The sequence below is a fragment of the Doryrhamphus excisus genome, linkage group LG18 (genome assembly GCF_037039965.1).
Source record: "Doryrhamphus excisus strain RoL-2023G ecotype Guam linkage group LG18, RoL_Dexc_Guam_v1.1, whole genome shotgun sequence".
In the NCBI taxonomy this organism is placed as follows: Eukaryota; Metazoa; Chordata; class Actinopteri; order Syngnathiformes; family Syngnathidae; genus Doryrhamphus; species Doryrhamphus excisus.
In genome coordinates, this window is record NC_136374.1 from 5,520,357 (window position 1) to 5,540,335 (window position 19,979).

At 38.4% G+C, this 19,979-nt stretch overlaps 1 protein-coding gene across 1 annotated transcript in view; it reads right to left on the reverse strand.

Moving 5' to 3' along the window:
* Positions 1-438: 438 nt before the first annotated feature.
* Positions 439-19,979, reverse strand: part of asip1 (agouti signaling protein 1) — a 29,833-nt gene continuing 10,292 nt past the window's right edge. Inside the window, exons 2-4 of the mRNA XM_078798464.1 lie at positions 3,793-3,977; positions 3,666-3,712; positions 439-968 (exon numbers count right to left, since the gene is read on the reverse strand). Of these exons, the coding sequence (XP_078654590.1) occupies positions 804-968; positions 3,666-3,712; positions 3,793-3,977 (397 nt within the window). The 3' untranslated portion in view covers positions 439-803. The remainder of the gene's footprint in view (positions 969-3,665; positions 3,713-3,792; positions 3,978-19,979) is intronic.

A 19,979-nucleotide genomic window follows, 5' to 3' on the forward strand; every position in this document is an offset into this window, starting at 1 on the left:
AAATATAAATAAATCAAACAAAGTCTAAATTTGAAAAAAGGAAAGAAAATGAAAAAAACAGAAGCACGATGATTTAAAAAAATAAAACATGAGCACACGGCGGCACGGCGGCCGAGTGGAGACAGCTAGGAGACCAGGGTTCAATTCCACCCTTGGCCATCTCTGTGTGGAGTTTGCATGTTCTCCCCGTGCATGCGTGGGTTTTCTCCGGGTACTCCGGTTTCCTCCCACATTCCAAAAACATGCTAGGTTAATTGGCCACTCCAAATTGTCCATAGGTATGAATGTGAGTGTGAATGGTTGTTTGTCTATATGTGCCCTGTGATTGGCTGGCCACCAGTCCAGGGTGTACCCCGCCTCTCGCCTGAAGACAGCTGGGATAGGCTCCAGCACCCCGTGAGGAAAAAGCGGTAGATGAATGAATGAATACGGATAGTGACAAAATGTCCCCTTTTCATACACATATCTGGCAAAAATGTATTATTTGTATTAACTTATCCCTGGTAAAGACCATGGATGGTTTTCAGTTCATAAACATCCTCCACATACTCAACACCCCAGTATGATATTGCATATACAGTATTTTATTCATATGGTATTTGACAAGCGGTACATATGCGCCTGAGGCGTGTATGAAAATATGTCGTAGTCATGCATGCTAAAGTGTCCTTGATGAGTTGTCCCATGCTCCTTGTCGGGCTGCTGCAGTCCCTTTGTCTTAAAGTGCATTCATGCTGGGAAATTGAGGCGAGCTCTCTCACCACCGATCCGTCGGCGTCCACACGCACGGACTCGTCGCCTGCTCAGCAGCGAGGGTTGCCCATCCGGCAGTAACAGACCGTTCTGAAGATGCGACAGTGGCAGAAGGCACAGAAGTTGCAGCAAACGTTCCCCGCAGATTTACAGCTGCCCCACAGGGCAACACAGCCTGCGGGTGGGGGAGGGCGCCTCCTGTTGCCGATCTTGTTCTAAATGGAGGACCAACACGACAAACTATGTCTTGGAATATTCATAGAGGCAGTTTCATGACATGAACATGGTCTGCATAGCAGGGTTCGCTGCGGGTGATGTAGGGTTGACTTTTGGATCCTTTTGAGTCTTTGTACATATTTTGGTTTTGAATCGTGACAATTTTCATTAGTAACTTACAAACAGAAATTCTATTGACGAAATGACACGTATATTACACGCAAGACGGTTGTTGGCTGTGGGTGAGCGTGTTGTGAGGTTGAAATGAATACTACAAAACGGTGGAACGGTGAATGTGTCAGCTGCCGTGATTCCCCAAGTATAACACCTAAATTTGCACCAAGGAGGAGCCAATCACAAGCTGTAAGAAAATTCACGACAAGCTTGCCAACCCATCAAAATCACAGGAGCTCATTACTCAATGTAACAATCCGACTCAGTGTCATCTCATGTCATCATACAGCAACTTAACACTCAAAAGGTAATCCAAAAAATACAGCTGGAATAGGAACAGATTCTAGAAGATCTAGATGGCTTTCTGTGTGGGTTATTGTGTGCAGCTGCCCTATAGAAGTCCACACCTCAATACAAAGGGCTGAAAATGAGCATAATAAGTCCCCTTTAATAGCTCTTGACATATTTACTATGACAAATGCAAGTTCATTGCTTTTGATATGTTGTATTTGCATTTTTATGTCGTATATTATCATTACATTTATAAGAAAATGCTTTCAAAATAATGTTGACAATAATATATCGGCAATCATTTGTGGGGCATTTATTGTCTCACAAAATGTGTCCTAGTGAGAGGCCACGTGTTTTTACTGTGCATGTGAGTATAGCTGTGGGTGAGCAAGCGTGCTGTGGGGTTGACGTTTGATTCATTAGGAGTCAATCTACATATTTATATCATGAATCATGACATTTTTATTTTATAGTGTGCAAGGGCAATTAGACTGACATAAATTGACATAAATGACATTACGTACATGAATGTAGAATTTTTTGTCTTTTGGATAATGTTGAGCCTTTTCATCTCTATTTATTATATTACTTGTGATGCTAATTATGAATACCCTACAAGGAGCAATTGCATTTATTAAATGATCATTTTTTATGACGGACACAAACGTGCTGTACATTATGTACATTAAGTGGGCCCTGAGTACCAAGTACGTATAATGGATTAATCATGCCTTGTGTCACACATTCCCGCTCTGCGTGCATTTAATCACTTCCAACTCCTTTAGGAAGCAGATATGCGCTTCTTGGAAGTTAAAACAACGGATGCCGAGCGTTCCATTGCCAAGGAACATGTAAACTAATCCCGGCCGTTTAAAAACGCGCACTTAAAGCGTGTCAAGTTGCGAATCGGCGCCGTGAGATTTGCAAGGCGATATTTGCAGACGGAACGCTTGTCCACAATAAAGTCTGCAGAATCCGTGGAGACCTCCAAACAACAATGGCCTCTTTAAAGCTGCGTTTTTAAGGCGGGAATGAGGAACCCTTTTTCTTGTGTTGCTGTCTGCTTGAAAAGACAGGGAAAAGATTGGATAGCTTCGAGACCTGTCAACATTTCCATGATAAAATAAAGGAAAGATTCTGGAAAAATACAGGCATATGAGGAAAAATAACAAAAATTTTCATCCGTCCATCCATCTTCTATCTGCGACCCGCATTCGGAACTTTGGTTGCTAGTCACTTTTGAGAAAATAGATTAAGCAAGAAAGTAGCCAAGTCGGCACCACTGCTGCTGAACATGAGATGGCAAGCCATTCACAGTTGGTGAAAACAAAAAAGAATCGTTCATAAATAGAATGGTTATTGATTCAATTCAGTGGAGGCATAAAGTTGAACAAACAACTTTGATGAGCCGATATGTGATGGACACTGATGGCCTTTTTTTATTCTAAAATTGGCTACATGTTGTTTTCATTTCATCCCAACATGGGAACCACTCAGTAAGACTTGTAGAGTTAAGCGTTTACATTTTTTACTATTAAAATATAAAATAACTTGTTTATTTTTGTGTCCTTTAGGCAAGTGCCTTTTACTCAGCACTTTATGCTACACAGTTGAAGAAGTGTTTGTGGCTACAAGTATGTATCATTAATGGTTTCATCTACTTTCATCCATCTTTTTTCTATGCCACCTATTCTCACTACGGTCATGGGTATGCTGGAGCCTATCCCAGCTGGTCACCAACCATTAATCCAGCATGCGGCCCTTGTGTTGTGGCAACTTTATTTCCTAGTAGGCCCACGCATGTCAGCACACTTCTGTTTGTTCAATTTTGTGGTTGTAATATTAGTTGGAATAAGTTTTAAAAAGGGGGCTGCACGGCGGCCGTGTGGTTAGCGTGCAGACCTCACGGCTAGGAGACAAGGGTTCAAGTCCAACCTCAACCATCTCTGTGTGGAGTTTGCATGTTCTCCCCGTGCATGTGTGGGTTTTCTCCGGGTACTCCGGTTTCCTCCCACATTCCAAAAACATGCTAGGTTAATTGGTGACTCCAAATTGTCCATAGGTATGAATGTGAGTGTGAATGGTTGTTTGTCTCTATGTGCCCTGTGATTGGCTGGCCACCAGTCCAGACCCCGCCTCTCGCGGAAGACAGCTGGGTTAAGTGGTAGAAAATTAATGAATTAATGAATATAAATACTTTGAAAAAGTACTACAAATAAATAAAACCTCACCTTTTTCACCTTCTTTGTCTTCTTCTTCTTTCCTGGTTTTGCCAGCTCTGCAGGACAGGAAACAGGAAGTGTGAGTAACGACAAACAACACCAAGGCCAACTAGGCGTTGTGTTGCTTTCCACGTGCCTACAATGACAACTGGCGGTTGTGAGCCGACGTCGCCGCTCTGAGCGAGGGCGTTGGACATGGTCACCTTGTTGGTGGACAGCCTGTCGTCGGCTATCATGTGGGCGGAGCCAAGGAAGTACTTTGAAGTGGCAAAGACGACACAGCCCAGAAGCAGGAAAGTGTGCATTTTTTTGGTCTTTCCTCTGCAGCAGAAAGCGACATTAATGAACATGTTTGTGTGAGGTCAGATGTTACAGTAATAACTAATACTAATACTAATACTAAAACTACTAATACAGCAATCTCATGCTACTGTGGTTTACTGATGTATAAATCAAAGAAAAGCAATAACGAACTCGCCATGGGTACAATAACAGCATGGTTTGATGTGTGCGGGTGATGAACGGGTAGGCGGCGACGTCTTCGATGACAAGTTCTGGGTACAGTAGAACCTTGGTTAGTGTCATTAATTCATTCCAGAACGTGGAATGTGTCTCAAGACCCTGCAGTTGCGCAATATGTTGTAAATAAAAAGAGTATAAATGTGACTATAGTCGTGTTTTGTCATGTCTACAGGGCTCTAATAATGCTTTGTTCATTTTAATCTGAAATAAATAATTTGTCTACCCACCAACTATATGTGGTTTCTTTAGTTTTTATTATTTGCCGTATATATGCAAACTCCACACAGAGATGGCCGAGGGTGGAATTGAACCCTGGTCTCCGAGCTGTGAGGTCTGCGCGCTAACCACATTTCATTGGCAATTTCACTGCTGTGTTATTGTGCAATGACAATAAAGAAATCAAAATAATTGTCCTTATTTCCCCCAAAATATATGCATTAACATAGATTTTGTTGTAGTTATTTACAAAACTACAGTCAACCCTCAGATTTTGTATGTTTTGGCTTTCGTCAAAAATAAATTCAAATAATAATAATCAATAATTTTTGTATAATATTTTGCAGATGTGTCATTCCACAAAATTGAGTACCCAAACAAAGCTCCTTGACTGCAAAATAACCCTCTGTGGGGCCAAAGAAATCTGTGAGTGTCAACATCAACAATAAGTTCCATTCATTCACCATTTATAATTAGTTTGAATTGTTTACTGCATATGAAAATGTAATTATATTCTTGTTTATTTGGTTAAGATTCATGGTAATATTTCCTTTGGGAAAAATTGCCTCGGTTTTCGATTTTTTTGGTTTTCGTCGAGGTGGTGCTGTTTGTTTAAAATGATTGCTTCTGAAAGCAGCCCCGTTGTTGGAGACCCATAGTTTAGAGAGCATTCATCATTGGCTGGGGCCCCACAAAGTAACCCCATGAATCACGTTGAACACCTTTACTATATGGACAATATATCCATACAGGAGAAGTCAATAACATAGAATCACTAAATGGGCTGCAGGAATTGATCTTTGTGCAGAGAACATCTGAGAAGGTTAAACTTTTGGGCCATGATGTAAAAATTGTTTGGAAAGTATGGAGATCAACATAACAACAGTGCAGCCTTCATTTGAGCAGAACGATAAGACAAGAATTCTCCATTTGAACACTTTAAGCACCAGAATTTATTTTGCATTTTTGACATTAGCATTTCAAAAGGTTGTAGCTTGAAAATGGTTAGAGATAAAGGCATACTTTAAATGGGAAAAAACATCAGTATGACCCAACATTTGTGATGGGAATTATTCATCACATTTGCATATTATGACGGCTCCGAGATCACAATTTGTCAGATCCACTTGTCATATTCTTCCTCATCTTTCAAGCAAACCCAGCTATCATCATCCATCGTCATTTAGAGCGGGTATCTACCCATCCGCTGCATGGTGTTCGAGTGGTTAGCACGCAGGCCTCACAGCTAGGAGTCCCGAGTTCAATTCTACCCATCACTGTGTGGAGTTTGCATGTATGAATGTGAGTGTGAATGGTTGTTTGTCTATATATGCCCTGTGATTGGCTGGCCACCAGTCCAGGGTGTACTCCAGAGGACAGCTGGGATAGGCTCCAGCATCCCCCACGACCCTCGTGAGGATAAGCGGTAGAAAATGGATGGATGTGTAAACATTACCCACTCCCTCTGCCTTGGAGTAGAGCATCATAGTAAGTCAGAGTGACATTAATGTGTATGTCAGCAGCAATACACACTGTGTGTACTGTATGTTAGTGCAGCAGAAATACATTTGTATATTAGTCCATAATTATAACTCATAGTAGTCAAATCAAATGGAATAATGGACACAAACAAATCATATTTTCCTGACAATAAATCAATCATTAATATCAGTAAACAGCACTTTTACTTTGTGTATATATTCGGGCTGTCAATCAATTCAATATTTGATCGTGATTAATCACATTTAAAATCCACAGTTAACTCAGAATTAATGGCATTTAATCGCACATAGGAATAGGTTTTTATCTATAGTAAATAAAGGAAATCTCTTTCTGGTAAATGACAAGGATAATTACATCAAATTTTATGTAAAAGGATATCAATTTGGGAACTATGGGCCATTATTTAAAACAATACAGTCAGCAAACATATTCTTGTATTCTTTATTATTAGCATATTAGCTCTAAAACGCTCCCACAAACGAGTGAGACGTCTCAAACTGACACATGTTTTTTGATGGCAGTGTCAGCTCAAAATAAGATTTGTTTGTTTATGATACTGGTTTTCGATTGTAAATGTTTGTGAGTAAAAAGCCTATTTAGGAACATTCATAAAGGATTATTATTAAAGATTTGTCACGATGCACCTTTCCTTCATGAATTGTACAAATGAAAATACCTAAAACATAGGGCAATAGTCATAAAACATTTGATCCAAATTGAAAACCTAATGTCATTCCATTTCTCTTTTAAAACACATTAAAATACATAGAAATGAATTATTATATTACAGTAAATATTATTTTATTACAATACTGTAACTATTCAATAGAAATCCCACAGTTTTTCAATGTTTAATGCAAGCTGCAATTTGTCCTGCTTTATTTGACGGTCATTGAACGCAGCATCTAACAGCATCTACCTCCATTGTCCAATGCAAAGAGGGCTGTATGGATGTATTTAGATGGATTTTAGCTCTTTTTCTTTTACTTTATATTCGCTCCCGCCTGATACTATGAAGGAAGGTATAAAGGTAAGATTTGATGACTTTGAGCGTTAATGTGCATCATTGTGGTAGTTCCATGCTAAATGGCTAATGCTAGCAAAACACTGGACTTGAGCCACGGTCAATCACATTGACAGCCCGTCAATAGTAGCTGGAAGTCCAATTTGGCTGGCAGTTTAATGCCAAAATCATCAGCGAGATGTAAAAATGTAAAAGAAAATGGTTAGTTGGGCCACTCTTATGCCAAGGTAGCATTGTATACGATAATAAAAACAATATCTGCACTGCTCCAGTCTCTGGCAGGCCATGTAATCCATGATAAGTCAAACACAGCCACAGTAGATACAAATAACTTTGGTCTTGCTACAAGAGCCATCTGCCAGGGCTTTGAAGCTAACTTTACCAATCTATAAACTCTTTTATTTCTCCATTTCTCATCAATATTTGTTCCAGCTTGTGGCTACAGAGTTACCGTGCTTCAACCAAACTACGGTGTGGGCCGAGGGTCAAACAGGAGGAGGGCACGTTAATTGTGTGTCAAAAAAAATTTACTTTTTTTAGTTAACTTTGCGTTAACTTTGTCAGCCCTAATATAGGTATGTATATGTTTTTGTTTTCCTTTACTATTTGTGATTTATACTGTCCAACTTATAGTCTGTAAAATACAGTAGTAGTAGTATTGCAGGCCCCCGCTGCTGCAAGCGGCCCTACGGTCCTCGCCCCCACACTACAACAACATGGAGATCAGGTCAGGGCCACGACTCCTGAAAAATGAGAAACCTTGCTGAGTTTGCTAACCAGCCGCTGAACAGATTTGTGTGGTTTTGGAAGTTCTCGCCTGAGTTGTGATTCCTTTTAATGACTCTAGAGTGTTTAAAAAGGTCGTAAAAGCCAGCCGACCGTGACACCGAGTTAAAACAACAACTAAAACGTTGTTGAGGCGCCTCGTTGAGCTTCAGCGCCGCCCAGCTGTGACGGCGATGAGCCATGGCGCTCTGACTGGAGAGAGGAACATTCCAGAAGATATGAAGACATTGTCTCATTTGGTGTTTTGCTGATGGTGCTGACATCTGCCGACTGTGAGGCCAGAACATCTGATACGCATATTGGAGGAAGTGTCGACATGGATTGCGAGCACCAGCCTCCACCCTGGCAAACACTTCCATGAAGCTCACCCCCCCCCCTCCCCATCCTCTGGTCTGTGTCATAAGGAGCGGCTATAAAGCCACGATGAGGCTGAAGAAGCTGTCATATGAACATCTCCATCACGTATGGATGTCAATGGATAGTCGCTCATGGGTCCTCATTAGGTGGCACCTCCAAACGGGGCCGTTTTTGGTGCAGTGGGCGGTCAGGTCTCAGGCTTACACGCCACACCACATTGCGGTTCAAATTTCAACATATATGGTTTACTATTAGGAGTAAAATAATAATAATAATAATACCTTTTATTTGTATAGCGCTTTTCAAAATACTTTACAGAAAAATGGAGTTGAATAAAAACAAGTAAACAGAGTAAAAGATACGTTAAAATACAACATTCATTGGTTAATACACAGTTAAAACATGAGTAAAAGCGGGGCGGGGCACAGCAGTCAGGTACAAAAAGTTAGACTTTAAAAACAGATTTTAAAAGGTGGTTTTTTAGTTGTTTTTTGAAGGTGGGAAGGTCAGGGCAAGCACGGAGTGAATGGGGCAAAGAGTTCCAGAGGGGGCAGCGACGGAGAAGGCTCTGTCACCCCAGGTTTGGAGCTTGGTCTTACAGGGGAGTGCCAGGAGGTTGGAGTCTGAGGAGCGAAGGGGACACGGGAGATTGAGGGATGGAGCAGGTCTGTGAGATATGGGGGGGTCAGATCGTGGAGGGCTTTGTAGGTTATGAGAAGAACTTTGAAGTGAATGTGTTGGGGGACGGGAAGCCAGTGGAGGTTTTTAAGGACCGGGGTAATGTGTTGACGGGAGCGGGTGGAGGTGAGGAGGTTCTGAATATATTGTAGTTTGTTGAGGGTTTTGGAAGGTGTACCGTAGAGAATACTGTTGCAGTAGTCCATTCTGGTTGTGATGAATGCATGGATCAGGGATTCAGCAGCAGAGAATGTAAGTGATGGACGGAGTCGGGCTATGTTCTTAAGATGGAAAAATGCAGTCATTTTTGATGCATGATGCACATGATGCACATTTAAGCAAATGTACACAATTTTGGCCTGAATTAAGCGTTTTCAAGCATAAATGTTTCCAATGCTAAAGTGTGAGTCTATAGTAGTACTAGTTAGTATGTCTACTGTATTGGGTCATAGCAGTGTCAGGGTGACTATAGGAGTGTTTTTTCATGTTTAGCGGGCTATAATGATGTTGAAAAACATATTTAGTAGGTTGTAAATAGGTTTTCTATGCCATTTATAGATAAGGATTCTTACTTTGCATCATTCCATACAAAAAACAGCTGTAATTTTCTGAGAATAAAATCAAACTTAAAGAAAAATCATTTTAGTCATTTTAGTATCATATAGATAAAATACATTTAATAAAAGTTGTAATGATTGAGAAACAAACAAAGCAACAAAGTTTTAATTTTTGGAAAATGAAGTCACAAAAAATAACATACTATAAGATTGAAGTCAAAATATCATGGGAATGCAGTCATAATTATGAGAAGGAAATGTGCAAGAAGAAAGATTTTGGCCTGTATTAAGCGTTTTCAAGCATAAAAATGACAAAATGAACTAAAATATAAATATAAGACATTCAGAAAACGCACTTAAAGACACATTGTATTATCACGTTGTATTCCACATTGGTCACTAGGTGTCAGTAATGTCACAATGACGATACAATCACCACCACAGGAAGTACAAAGGAAGTTGTGGAAAACAACTCCCGATGCTAAAGTGTGAGTCTATAGTAGTACTAGTTCTTATGTCTACTGTATTGGGTCATAGCAGTGTCAGGGTGACTATAGGAGTGTTTTTTCATGTTTAGCGGGCTATAATGATGTTGAAAAACATATTTAGTAGGTTATAAATAGGTTTTCTATGCCATTTATAGATAAGGATTCTTACTTTGCATCATACATTCTGGAACCAATGAACTGTGGTAAACGAGGAGTGACTGTAAAGTGACTGCAAGGCCTACTCTGAACAATGTGGGCTGGGGCTTTCTACATTTTGTAGAACATCAAGTAATATGGCTCATTAATAGGCCGCACGGAGGACAAGTGTTAGCATGCTAGCCACACAGTCTTGTTGGGTATTCATTCATTCATTCATTCATTTTCTACCACTTGGAATTGGAATTAAACTCTGGTCTCCTAGCTGTGAGGCCTGCATGCTAACCACTCGTCCGCCGTGCAGCCCTTGTTGGGTATGAGGAAGAATATTATATAAGTCTCCATTAATTGAAACCACTCACAAGCAAAATAAACAACTTTTCTCAAAGGAGTCAGAGTCTCCAAATTGAAAGAATTGACAGAAACGTCTCCTTGTTCAGTTTGCGTGAGCTGAGAAGTCTGAAGGTGTCCTGAAGGGGGCTCACGTGTGCCAAGCGGGGTGTGCGTGCGAGGCCCTGGTCAGCTGAAAGCCGCACTTGTGAAAGGCCAGGAGGACAAGAGATGAAGCCGCGATAAGGAAGTCCATCATCATTCCTGACGGGAGACGTGATGCCAGGAAGGGGAGCCAAGACAGGATTTAGACCATCACAACTAAACAGTCTCCTTCTCATAGAACACCCGCACATCATAAAACGTGTTAGCGATAGTTTGTCACTGACAGATGCTTTAATCTGAAGCAAGCGGGGGACAACTGCCGCACCGGGGTGTTAGTTAGCATCCGGCAATTATCCTCTTTTTTACCTTCTTTTAGCTTCTGTCTTTTGTCACCATGCCCTCTTTGGCAGGGCAAACCCAAAGCCAGCATCATAATACTAAACTCGGGGTGTCCAGTAGCAGAATACAAAAAAACAGCTGTCATTTTCTGAGAATAAAATCTAATTTAAAGAAAAATAATTGTAGTCATTTTAGTATCATATAGTAGTTGAAATATTAAAGACAAAATACATGTCATAAAAGTTGTAATGATTGAGAAACAAACAAAGCAACAAAGTTTTAATTTTTGGAAAATTAAGTCACAAAAAATAACATATTATAAGATTGAAGTCAAAATATCAAGGAAATGCAGGCATAATTATGAGAAGGAAATGTGCAAGAAGAAAGTTGAAGTAGTTGGAAAATGTAAAAAACTACAAACCAGTTGTGATTTTATGAGAATATTAAGAGAAAAATTACAAATATGTTATTTTTTTAGAAGCCGTAATATTATAAGAATATATATACATAAGAAACAAAGTAGAGTTGGCATTTGGAAGATTAGGTTGGGTAAAAATATATAATATTATGAAAATAAACTCAAAACAGTATGGGGAAAAAGTCAAAATATTATGACAATAAAAATAAAAATAAAAATAAAAATAAAAATAAAAATAAAAATGAAAATAAAAATAAAAATAAAAATAAAAATAAAAATAAAAATAAAAATAAAAATAAAAATAAAAATAAAAATAAAAATAAAAATAAAAATAAAAATAAAAATAAAAATAAAAAAAAAATCATTTTCTACCGCTTTTTCCTCACGAGGGTTGCGGGGGCTGCTGGAGCCTATCCCAGCTGTCTTTGGGTGAGAGGCGGGGTACACCCTGGACTGGTCGCCAGCCAATCACAAGGCATAAAAATACAAATAAAAATAAAAATTCCAAAAACATGCTAGGTTAATTGGCCACTCCAAATTGTCCATAGGTATCAATGTGAGTGTGAATGGTTGTTTGTCTATATGTGCCATGTGATTGGCTGGCCACCAGTAATAATTATCGATCATCCCTAGTAAATACACTTTGTCACCTCTAAAATTTCACTTTCCGGAAAATTTCCACACGCAAATGTTGACAGGTATGCCCCAAATTAAGGTTATATGGACAAAATATTTATTTTGGAAGTGTAGATCAAATCAATAAAGTTGGTTTGCTTTAGTGGAAAAGTACAAACAATTCAATGGTGAATGGGCCTACTTTTAGTAGTAATGTGATGAAATATGTTCTTGTGGTTAGTAAATTTCATGAGAACAATAATAGAAATATTCTGTTATGCTGAGCGTAACTCAAAATGCAAAAAACTTTTATATTTGTCAAAAAATGAAAAACAAAAGTAAGTTACACAGAGGCGCGGGCGGGAGAAACGTGTCGAAAACAGAGGAACAACATCAACATCAGAGGGTCTGCTTCTCATTTACAAATCGTTTTCAGTTATTCCTGTCATTGTGGAAGTCAAAAAAAGAAAAGGAAGACAGACAAAACACACTCCAGTACCCGCTTTGTTTCCGAGAGGCCTGGCTCCACTTTCACACACACACACACACACACACACAACCTGCACTGCTTCACAGCATGTTTGCATGTTAGTTGTTATTAATGCCACACTTAATAGTCAAAGATCAGGCGTATCCATGGATGGTTAAAGGAAATAAAAATGTCTAATAAAAATGAGACAATGCTGGTTTGTGATTCACAGATAAAAGAAGAAACATGAAGCTGGTTGACATCACAAATAAGTCCACATACTTCTTCCCTCTGGAGATTGTTTGTCAGTCACAACAGTTTTGGCTTTCCAACACAAAGCACAATTTCAATGTGTTGCTTTGCCACAGCGGATGCTGCTGTTGAACGTTTAACACATATCTACCATATCTTACTTATTGTGTGGAAATATGGGCTAATAACTATAAAAGCAATCTTCACTCGCTAAATGTACTGCAAAAAAGGTCAGTAAGGATAATTCATAATGCTGCCTACAGAGAACATACTAACTCCTTATTTCTAAAATCACAAATACTTCAACTTGCTGATATACAGTAAACCTCGGATATATCGGACTCGGATATATCGGAAATTCGCTCACAAGGGACAGATAAAAAAGAACCGATTTTTCTGTAATGCATTTCCAATAAAAATTCATTGCATATATCGGATTTTTTATAACAGATTTTGCCTATTTCGGACAAAATCTCCAGTCGCGTTCCAATTTCCCTCGCATATATCGGATGGCCGCATCGTGTCTTTCTCCTGGCTCCAGATTTATAAAAAATAAATATAAATAAATATAAAAGTGAGTGATGTCAATAATACTAGCACAGCAGTGAATGAGATCTTAACCTCACTATTGGAAATAACGTAGGCCGGACAGGCGTAACAGGTCCTAGCTTAATTAACAATTTGTTATGCTCAGAGTCCAATAAAGTTAAATTCTCATTACCTTACGTCGCTTTTCATTGCCCAGTCCAGGTACATTGGAAACATAGTCAAGGAAGTGCCTTTTTATAACGGATATAAATCCGATATATGCGTAAAACGGACATTTTCCGGTATACGCATATAACGGATTTCGCTTATATCGGACAAAACCAGTGGGAACAATTGAATCCGATATCCGAGGTTTACTGTAGTTCATCTTCAAACAGCTAAAATAATGCATAAGGCTTAAAATAACCAATTAGCTAAAAATGTCATCCAATACTTCTCTACAAGAGAGGAGAAATATGATCTCAGGGAAGAAGTACATTTGAAACACTTCTATGCTAGGACTACGTTATGCTAGCCATAGCATTTCAGTATGTGGAATCAAACTATGGAATGGATTGAGTAAGGAAATCAAACAATGCACAACGATGAGCCAATTCAAGAAACAATACAAGCAGTTGATGTTTGCTAAATACAAGGATGAAGAGTCTTGAACCAGTCATGATGTGCTATATATATCACTATATTGACAATTACTATGGTACCCATTATGTCATTGGATGCTCATATCACCTTGTACTTCGGTATGAAGTGCATTATAAAAAAAACCTTAAACTGTATTATGGAAAGCAGGAAGTGAACAAATGTAACAGTTACTGATTGTAAAAGTACCAGATGGAGGGGTAGGATTTAATAAGCTTTGCTTCTTCCTACTCCTTTTGGACATGTGGAACTGTGAACTGATTATGGGATGCACGCAATTGTAATCTGATGCATGTTCAAATGAAATAAAACCATTACCATTACCATTACCATTACCATTACCATTACCATTACCATTACCATTACCATTACCATTACCATTACCATTACCATTACCATTACCATTACCATTACCATTACCATTACCATTACCATTTTATCAGGTGGAGAATGTCCAGAGTTAAAAGGTGCTCTTTTCTTCCTATGATCCCCTTCGCATCTGAAAGTGAAACTTCTCATCCCGAGCTGAAAAAGCTTAATACAAGAGTGTCCAAACTTGTTACATTTTGCAAACCAACCCATGTCAATATATAATGAAAGAAAAAAACTTATATAGTTGTAAGTATAGGTGAAAAGGTGGGTGTATAGTTATATTGTGTTGTATACCCCAACATCATGTTCCTAAAATCAAAAGTTAATTGTTTGTTTTGTCATAATATGACAATTTTAGAATATGTTTTTTCTATATTATATTATTATATATTATATATAATATTATAATATTATTATTATATATCTATATTTCAACTTTAATTTAATGATTTGGATTTTAATTACATTTACAGACAATTTAATTCTTAATTTTTACAGTATAGCACTGTCTGTTATTATGACTTTATACTGGTAAAATTAATAATTTGTTCCTCAAATGACTAGGAATTTTTTTCCTCATACTCAAAGAATTGCTGCTGGATTTTTTCAGATTTTTTTCTTTTTGTTTGTATTTTGTATTGTGAAACATTTTTTTGTGTTGAGTTTTTAGAATGTGCTACAGAACAATAAAAAAAACAGCCATGGGCCACAAATGGCCCCTGGCTGCCTTAGGAGGTTGTGGTCATATTTTTAAAACAAAAACAAATAATACAAAACAAATACAGCCTGATTACTTCAAATTATTTAAACTTTCAAGACTACTTTCAAATTATATTTTTCCATCCGTCCATCTTCTATCTGTCCTGACCTGTCCTGACCTGTGACCTCACCTTGACAACACCCCCTAATGCCTAATGGTAGTGATGGAAGATCGGCTCTAAAAAACTACTTTTGCCTCAGCTCGCTAAACGGTCGCCTCTTTCAACTCTTAAACAGCTCCTCAGATTTTTGCTGATGCTTAAAGGCTAGTTCAGATTTTTTGACATGAAGTTGTATGACATCTCCATCAGCAGTGTAGTGTGGCAACAGTCACTTACCCTCCACTTTGTTCCGATAACAGAATTCTAGTTGGATATCATCTCTTAAATTAAAATCTTATGAGCTATTTATGTTATCATCATTATATATGTCCAAACAAATGTACCTTTGCTTATATCAGGCACTAAAGTGAAGAAATAAAGTGAAGAAATATGGGTGGTCTAATGATAAACACAAAAACAAAGACCCATATCAATTGGACATAAAGGTCCTGACTGTGTGTATTGTTTATCAATTTTCAGCTACTTACAGTGAAACACCACATCATCAACAAAACATGCACAACCAAATATAAACTAATCTGTGCAAAATTAAAAGAAAAAGCAACATCTGTGTAACAAGTTTTGCGTTTTCTCACTTTTCCATCTTGCGTACCACGCATTTTGAACAATCACATGCCGGTTTAAGTGAAAAAATAGGAGCAAAACAAACGGCTGCTCGTCGACCTCAAAGAGCCGACTCGAAGAAATGTTTTGTTCACGAACAACCCATCACGACCTGCTAGATGACGTCACATAGAAGGGGTCCCTGTAGCAGACGACCTATTTCACTTTTAAATTACCAGTGCAGCTCATGTTTTTATCTGTTATCCAAAGACTTTTAAAAACTTGATGTTTAAAAATCAGTGTGATTAAAAACACACAAAAGTGTGTTGACGTCATTAGAGTCGCGTTAGTAAGGTGAGTAAGCCCGCCGAGCAAGTATCTAATTAGCCGCTAATGCTAATGCCTGTGCCTAAGTTAGCATCACAAAACTGCTAGCATTAGTGCTAATGGATCCTCAATGGCAGTTGATGGCTCCAATTATAACATCTGTAAGAAGTACAATTGATGGGCTAGATAGGATGCTGAGTTGGTCATTGTTTGTTACATGGTTTCACATATTGTTGTAATGAAGTCTGCTTTATTATAGTTGTGAAGCACAGGGTTGTCCAATGTGTGTCCTCAGGGCCGTTTGCAGCCCACGTGGTAATACAATTTGGAATACAAAATAAAAAACACAAAAAATGCGAGAAAACTGCACAATGTCAAAAGAGAAAGCTGAATATATGTATGTATACATATAGATATACACACACACACACACATATATATATATTATATATATTATATACATATATATATTTTTCAGCATGTGGCCCTCAAAAGAGTTTGGACACCCCTGCAATTTAAAATGTTAATTCTACACAATTGATGGGATTTGTGACTTTCGGTATATCAAGCCAATCCTTAAACTTTAACCTGCAGTTAGAAACACAAACTTGCCTCTTTTTTGTTTTGGCAAGGACCGGCTGAGACTTTGAAGGGGATTTCAGACCAAAGAACGTACGCTACTGCTACAACAAACAGGTAGGATTTAACCACCACATACTCAATTCCGGGAATATTCTTCCCTAGAGTTTCCCAGACTTTTGCAGCTCAAGACCCAAATTAGGAATTTGATTCCTCCTCGGGACTTAACAAATTGAAACCCTGACTCTATGTTTGGTGTGTAAATTGGTTGTCTATTCTGTATTTGTTGAACTGTTAATGACAATTAGGATAGGTGTACATGTCAATCACCTAGTAAACAGTTCAGTTAACACTGATTTATTATACTAAATACTAGTCTTTTCAGTCATCAATGAAAGTACGAAGTATGAAGTACGACTTTTTGTTGTAGCTCGTTGTGACCACTAGATGGCAGTGGTGTCATGAGTACTCACGCAACGACTGCTGGGATGTTTCCATCTGCTAATGTTTGCCTAATTATTATTTTATTTCATATTGCATTTTAGTCCTGGTGTTCATGTGAGCATAGTTTGTGTATTCTTTTGTCACAAAATCTATATCACTTGTAGATGGCAGAGCAAATGTGACATTTCTTTAATAACACAATTGTATTAATTTGTATTAACACAGTAACACACATGCACTCATATGTATAAACACTGTGTGATCATAGTACCTGCATTTCTCTGGGACTGTGGTCTTCAAATATTTCTATTAGGGGTGTCCGGATCCGATGTTCATTTTTGAAGATCGGATAATATCGGCTCCTATCAGGCCGATCTGGTTGCCATATCACTTGACGCCCACAAGAAGAAAACATAACATTACCAACCAGACATGCGGTGAAGTTTGTTTCACGTGGATGCAACAGTGGTAGTTGCCCCACACCAAGTGCTGTGTCATGGTGTAGCGAGCTTGCACAGGAAGTGTTGCTCTAATCGCCGGTTGTGAATACTACGCACCATCAATAAATTATTATTGCGTTGTAGAGAGTGTAGATGGGCGGGTGAGGAGTCCCATAATGTTAAGGGAGTCGGAGCTGCAGGAGGCACGTTTATTATTATTATTCACACACCACTTATTTCCTCCACTTGCTCTCGGTGTAGCGGAGTGAAAGCTTCTCAGTGATAACAGCAACGGATGTCCTTTTTTGGAACTAAAAGTTCCCTTTTATTGACGGTCACAATGTACCAACAACATAATGCATTGATTTAACTGACAAAATGGCTGACAGAACATCCTGTTTAGTGCCCTTCAAAATAAGGTACATCCTGTTCACCAAATAAAATACATTTTGTGTACTCTTTCAGTTTCTATTCAAATAACATTCCTCACAACGATACAAAAAATGGTTTGACATTAGATGTCAAATAAGTTCCAACACTCGGGAAGTGACCTCAACACTTGAAAATAACAACACATCCTGTGCGGGTAACAAAATATCATATATTCTAAATCACACCACAAATTGATCTACAACCATGTCAAATTATTAGTCCTACTCTACAAGTGTTTTGCACACCCATTTTTTCCAATGTTTTCTTTTATTAGATGGACTTTTATTGGATTAGGGACCTGACTCACAGAGGTTTGGTAAAGAAAACAATTAATAATAATAATACTTTACATTTATTAATACAGTAATGGAAAAAAGAAACAAGGCTGGTCTGCTGCGTTGTTTTGTCGCATCATGAAAACTAGTTACATGACAGACAGCTGTCTCTGCAGGTGATGTGCCGCTTCGAGTGATTGTTGCTTCCACCCTTTGCAATATTTACAAAATATGAGGTTGTTGTCAAATCCAATCTGATTTAAACTTGCACAATTTGCTAGCACTGTCAATAACAGTCGTGCTAAGTGGTAATGCTAGCTGTTTTCTCTAGATTGACTAGATTGTCTGTTGTCCCAGATTTCACATCTCTCACCTCTCTCTCCTTGCTTCCATTTTGAAAATATGACTCGATTTTCATTTTTCCTGCAACGGACCAGTATCCGACTGTTAACCATTAGCTACGTGACTTCATCGTGCATAAACACCAGAGTTTTGTGTTTTGCAGTCTGACGATGCGAAAAGAGGAAAATTATATCAATTTATATACATATGCACGGAAATTGTACTCTTGTCTCAGGGACCCCATACATTTTCAATAAATGGTGACACCATCACCATCTCATGTATTAGTTAAACAGTGAACCAGGCTGCACGGTGGAGGGGTGGTTATTGTGCAGGCCACACATCTTGCTGACACGGGTTTGTTTCCCCGCTCAGGCATCTCTGTGTGGAGTTTGCATGTAAGTTCTACATAAACTGCCATTGCCAAAATTCTTCATTTGGTGAAGAAAATATCGACTCCCGTTGTACAAAATCCTTGAAATTGCCACAAGACTGCAGCAGCTTTTATTTTGGTAAACACACAGAAGTAAAGACTTTGAGACGTTGTGCTTTTGCTTATGCATGTCACTTCCCTGATGCTTTGTGTTCACATTGAAAAGTCACATTTTTTGGGTAATATGAACGTCAGACTGATCATTTGCAAATATTTGAGATTTTCAATTGAGTGTGTTGTAGGGCTGGGTGATTTTATCGATCTTGCAATACATATCTATATCTTGTTTCCAAGGAAAGTATCAATCTTATTGCTGCTACGGTCGTTATTACTAGCATTAGCAGACGTCTTCCTCTTATGGCACGCAAGAGGAACTCTTCAGCAGCTTGGTGCTTAAAGTCAGATGTGTGGGAGAAGTTTGGCTGTAAACAGGAGAGCGATACTAGCAGATGCAAGCTGTGTTGTTCCATTGTAAAATGCTCGGGCAAATACTGCCCACTCCGCCCCAAACACTGGTTTGAGGCCCCCGCCTTGATATGAAAGTTTAATGTTAGTGCGGCCCGCGCAAGTTTGATATGGATGCTGTATGGTATCATGTACCCAGAAAAAAATATTACGTTATTATTATTTGCCGTTTTATTATTATTATTATATTTATTTATTACTGATTGATTGATTTTCTTTATTCTTGATTTGTTCATTTATTTTTCATCTTATTTTGTGTAGAAAAATAAAAATTAAGATATTTGAGAACAGTGGAATGTTTTATCAGAGCTTTTATTGTAGAAAATCGGAACCAAAGCACTGAAAAAGTTTGTATATTTTTCTGTTTTTAATAAATGCGTTGTTTTTTTTTTTTTTGGAAAACCTGATGCGGCCCCAGCCTTGCCCAGACCCTAGCTCCAGTGGCCCCCAGGTAAATTGAGTTTGAGACTCCTGCTGTTTACTTGTTGCAAAATAAGGGTGTAAAAGGGTGTAAGAAATAGTTGATTGATGGCTCGACTGGCAACCTGTCAGTGTTCAGTGTCAAGCAGAACAAGCAGCGAGGGTGTGGATTACACTGTCCATTAACTAAATCCAGAATGCTATGTCAGCACTCTTTTTTTCTGACTACGTCCTGTAACACTGGTCTTATTTTATGTCACAAATAAGACTTGAGATTAAAGTCTAGAGACTTGCAAAACACTGACTTTCTCCCACCTTTAGAGGCCCAAGTTGGTCTGTTTTGAGTTCAAAACTTTCTTGTGTAAAC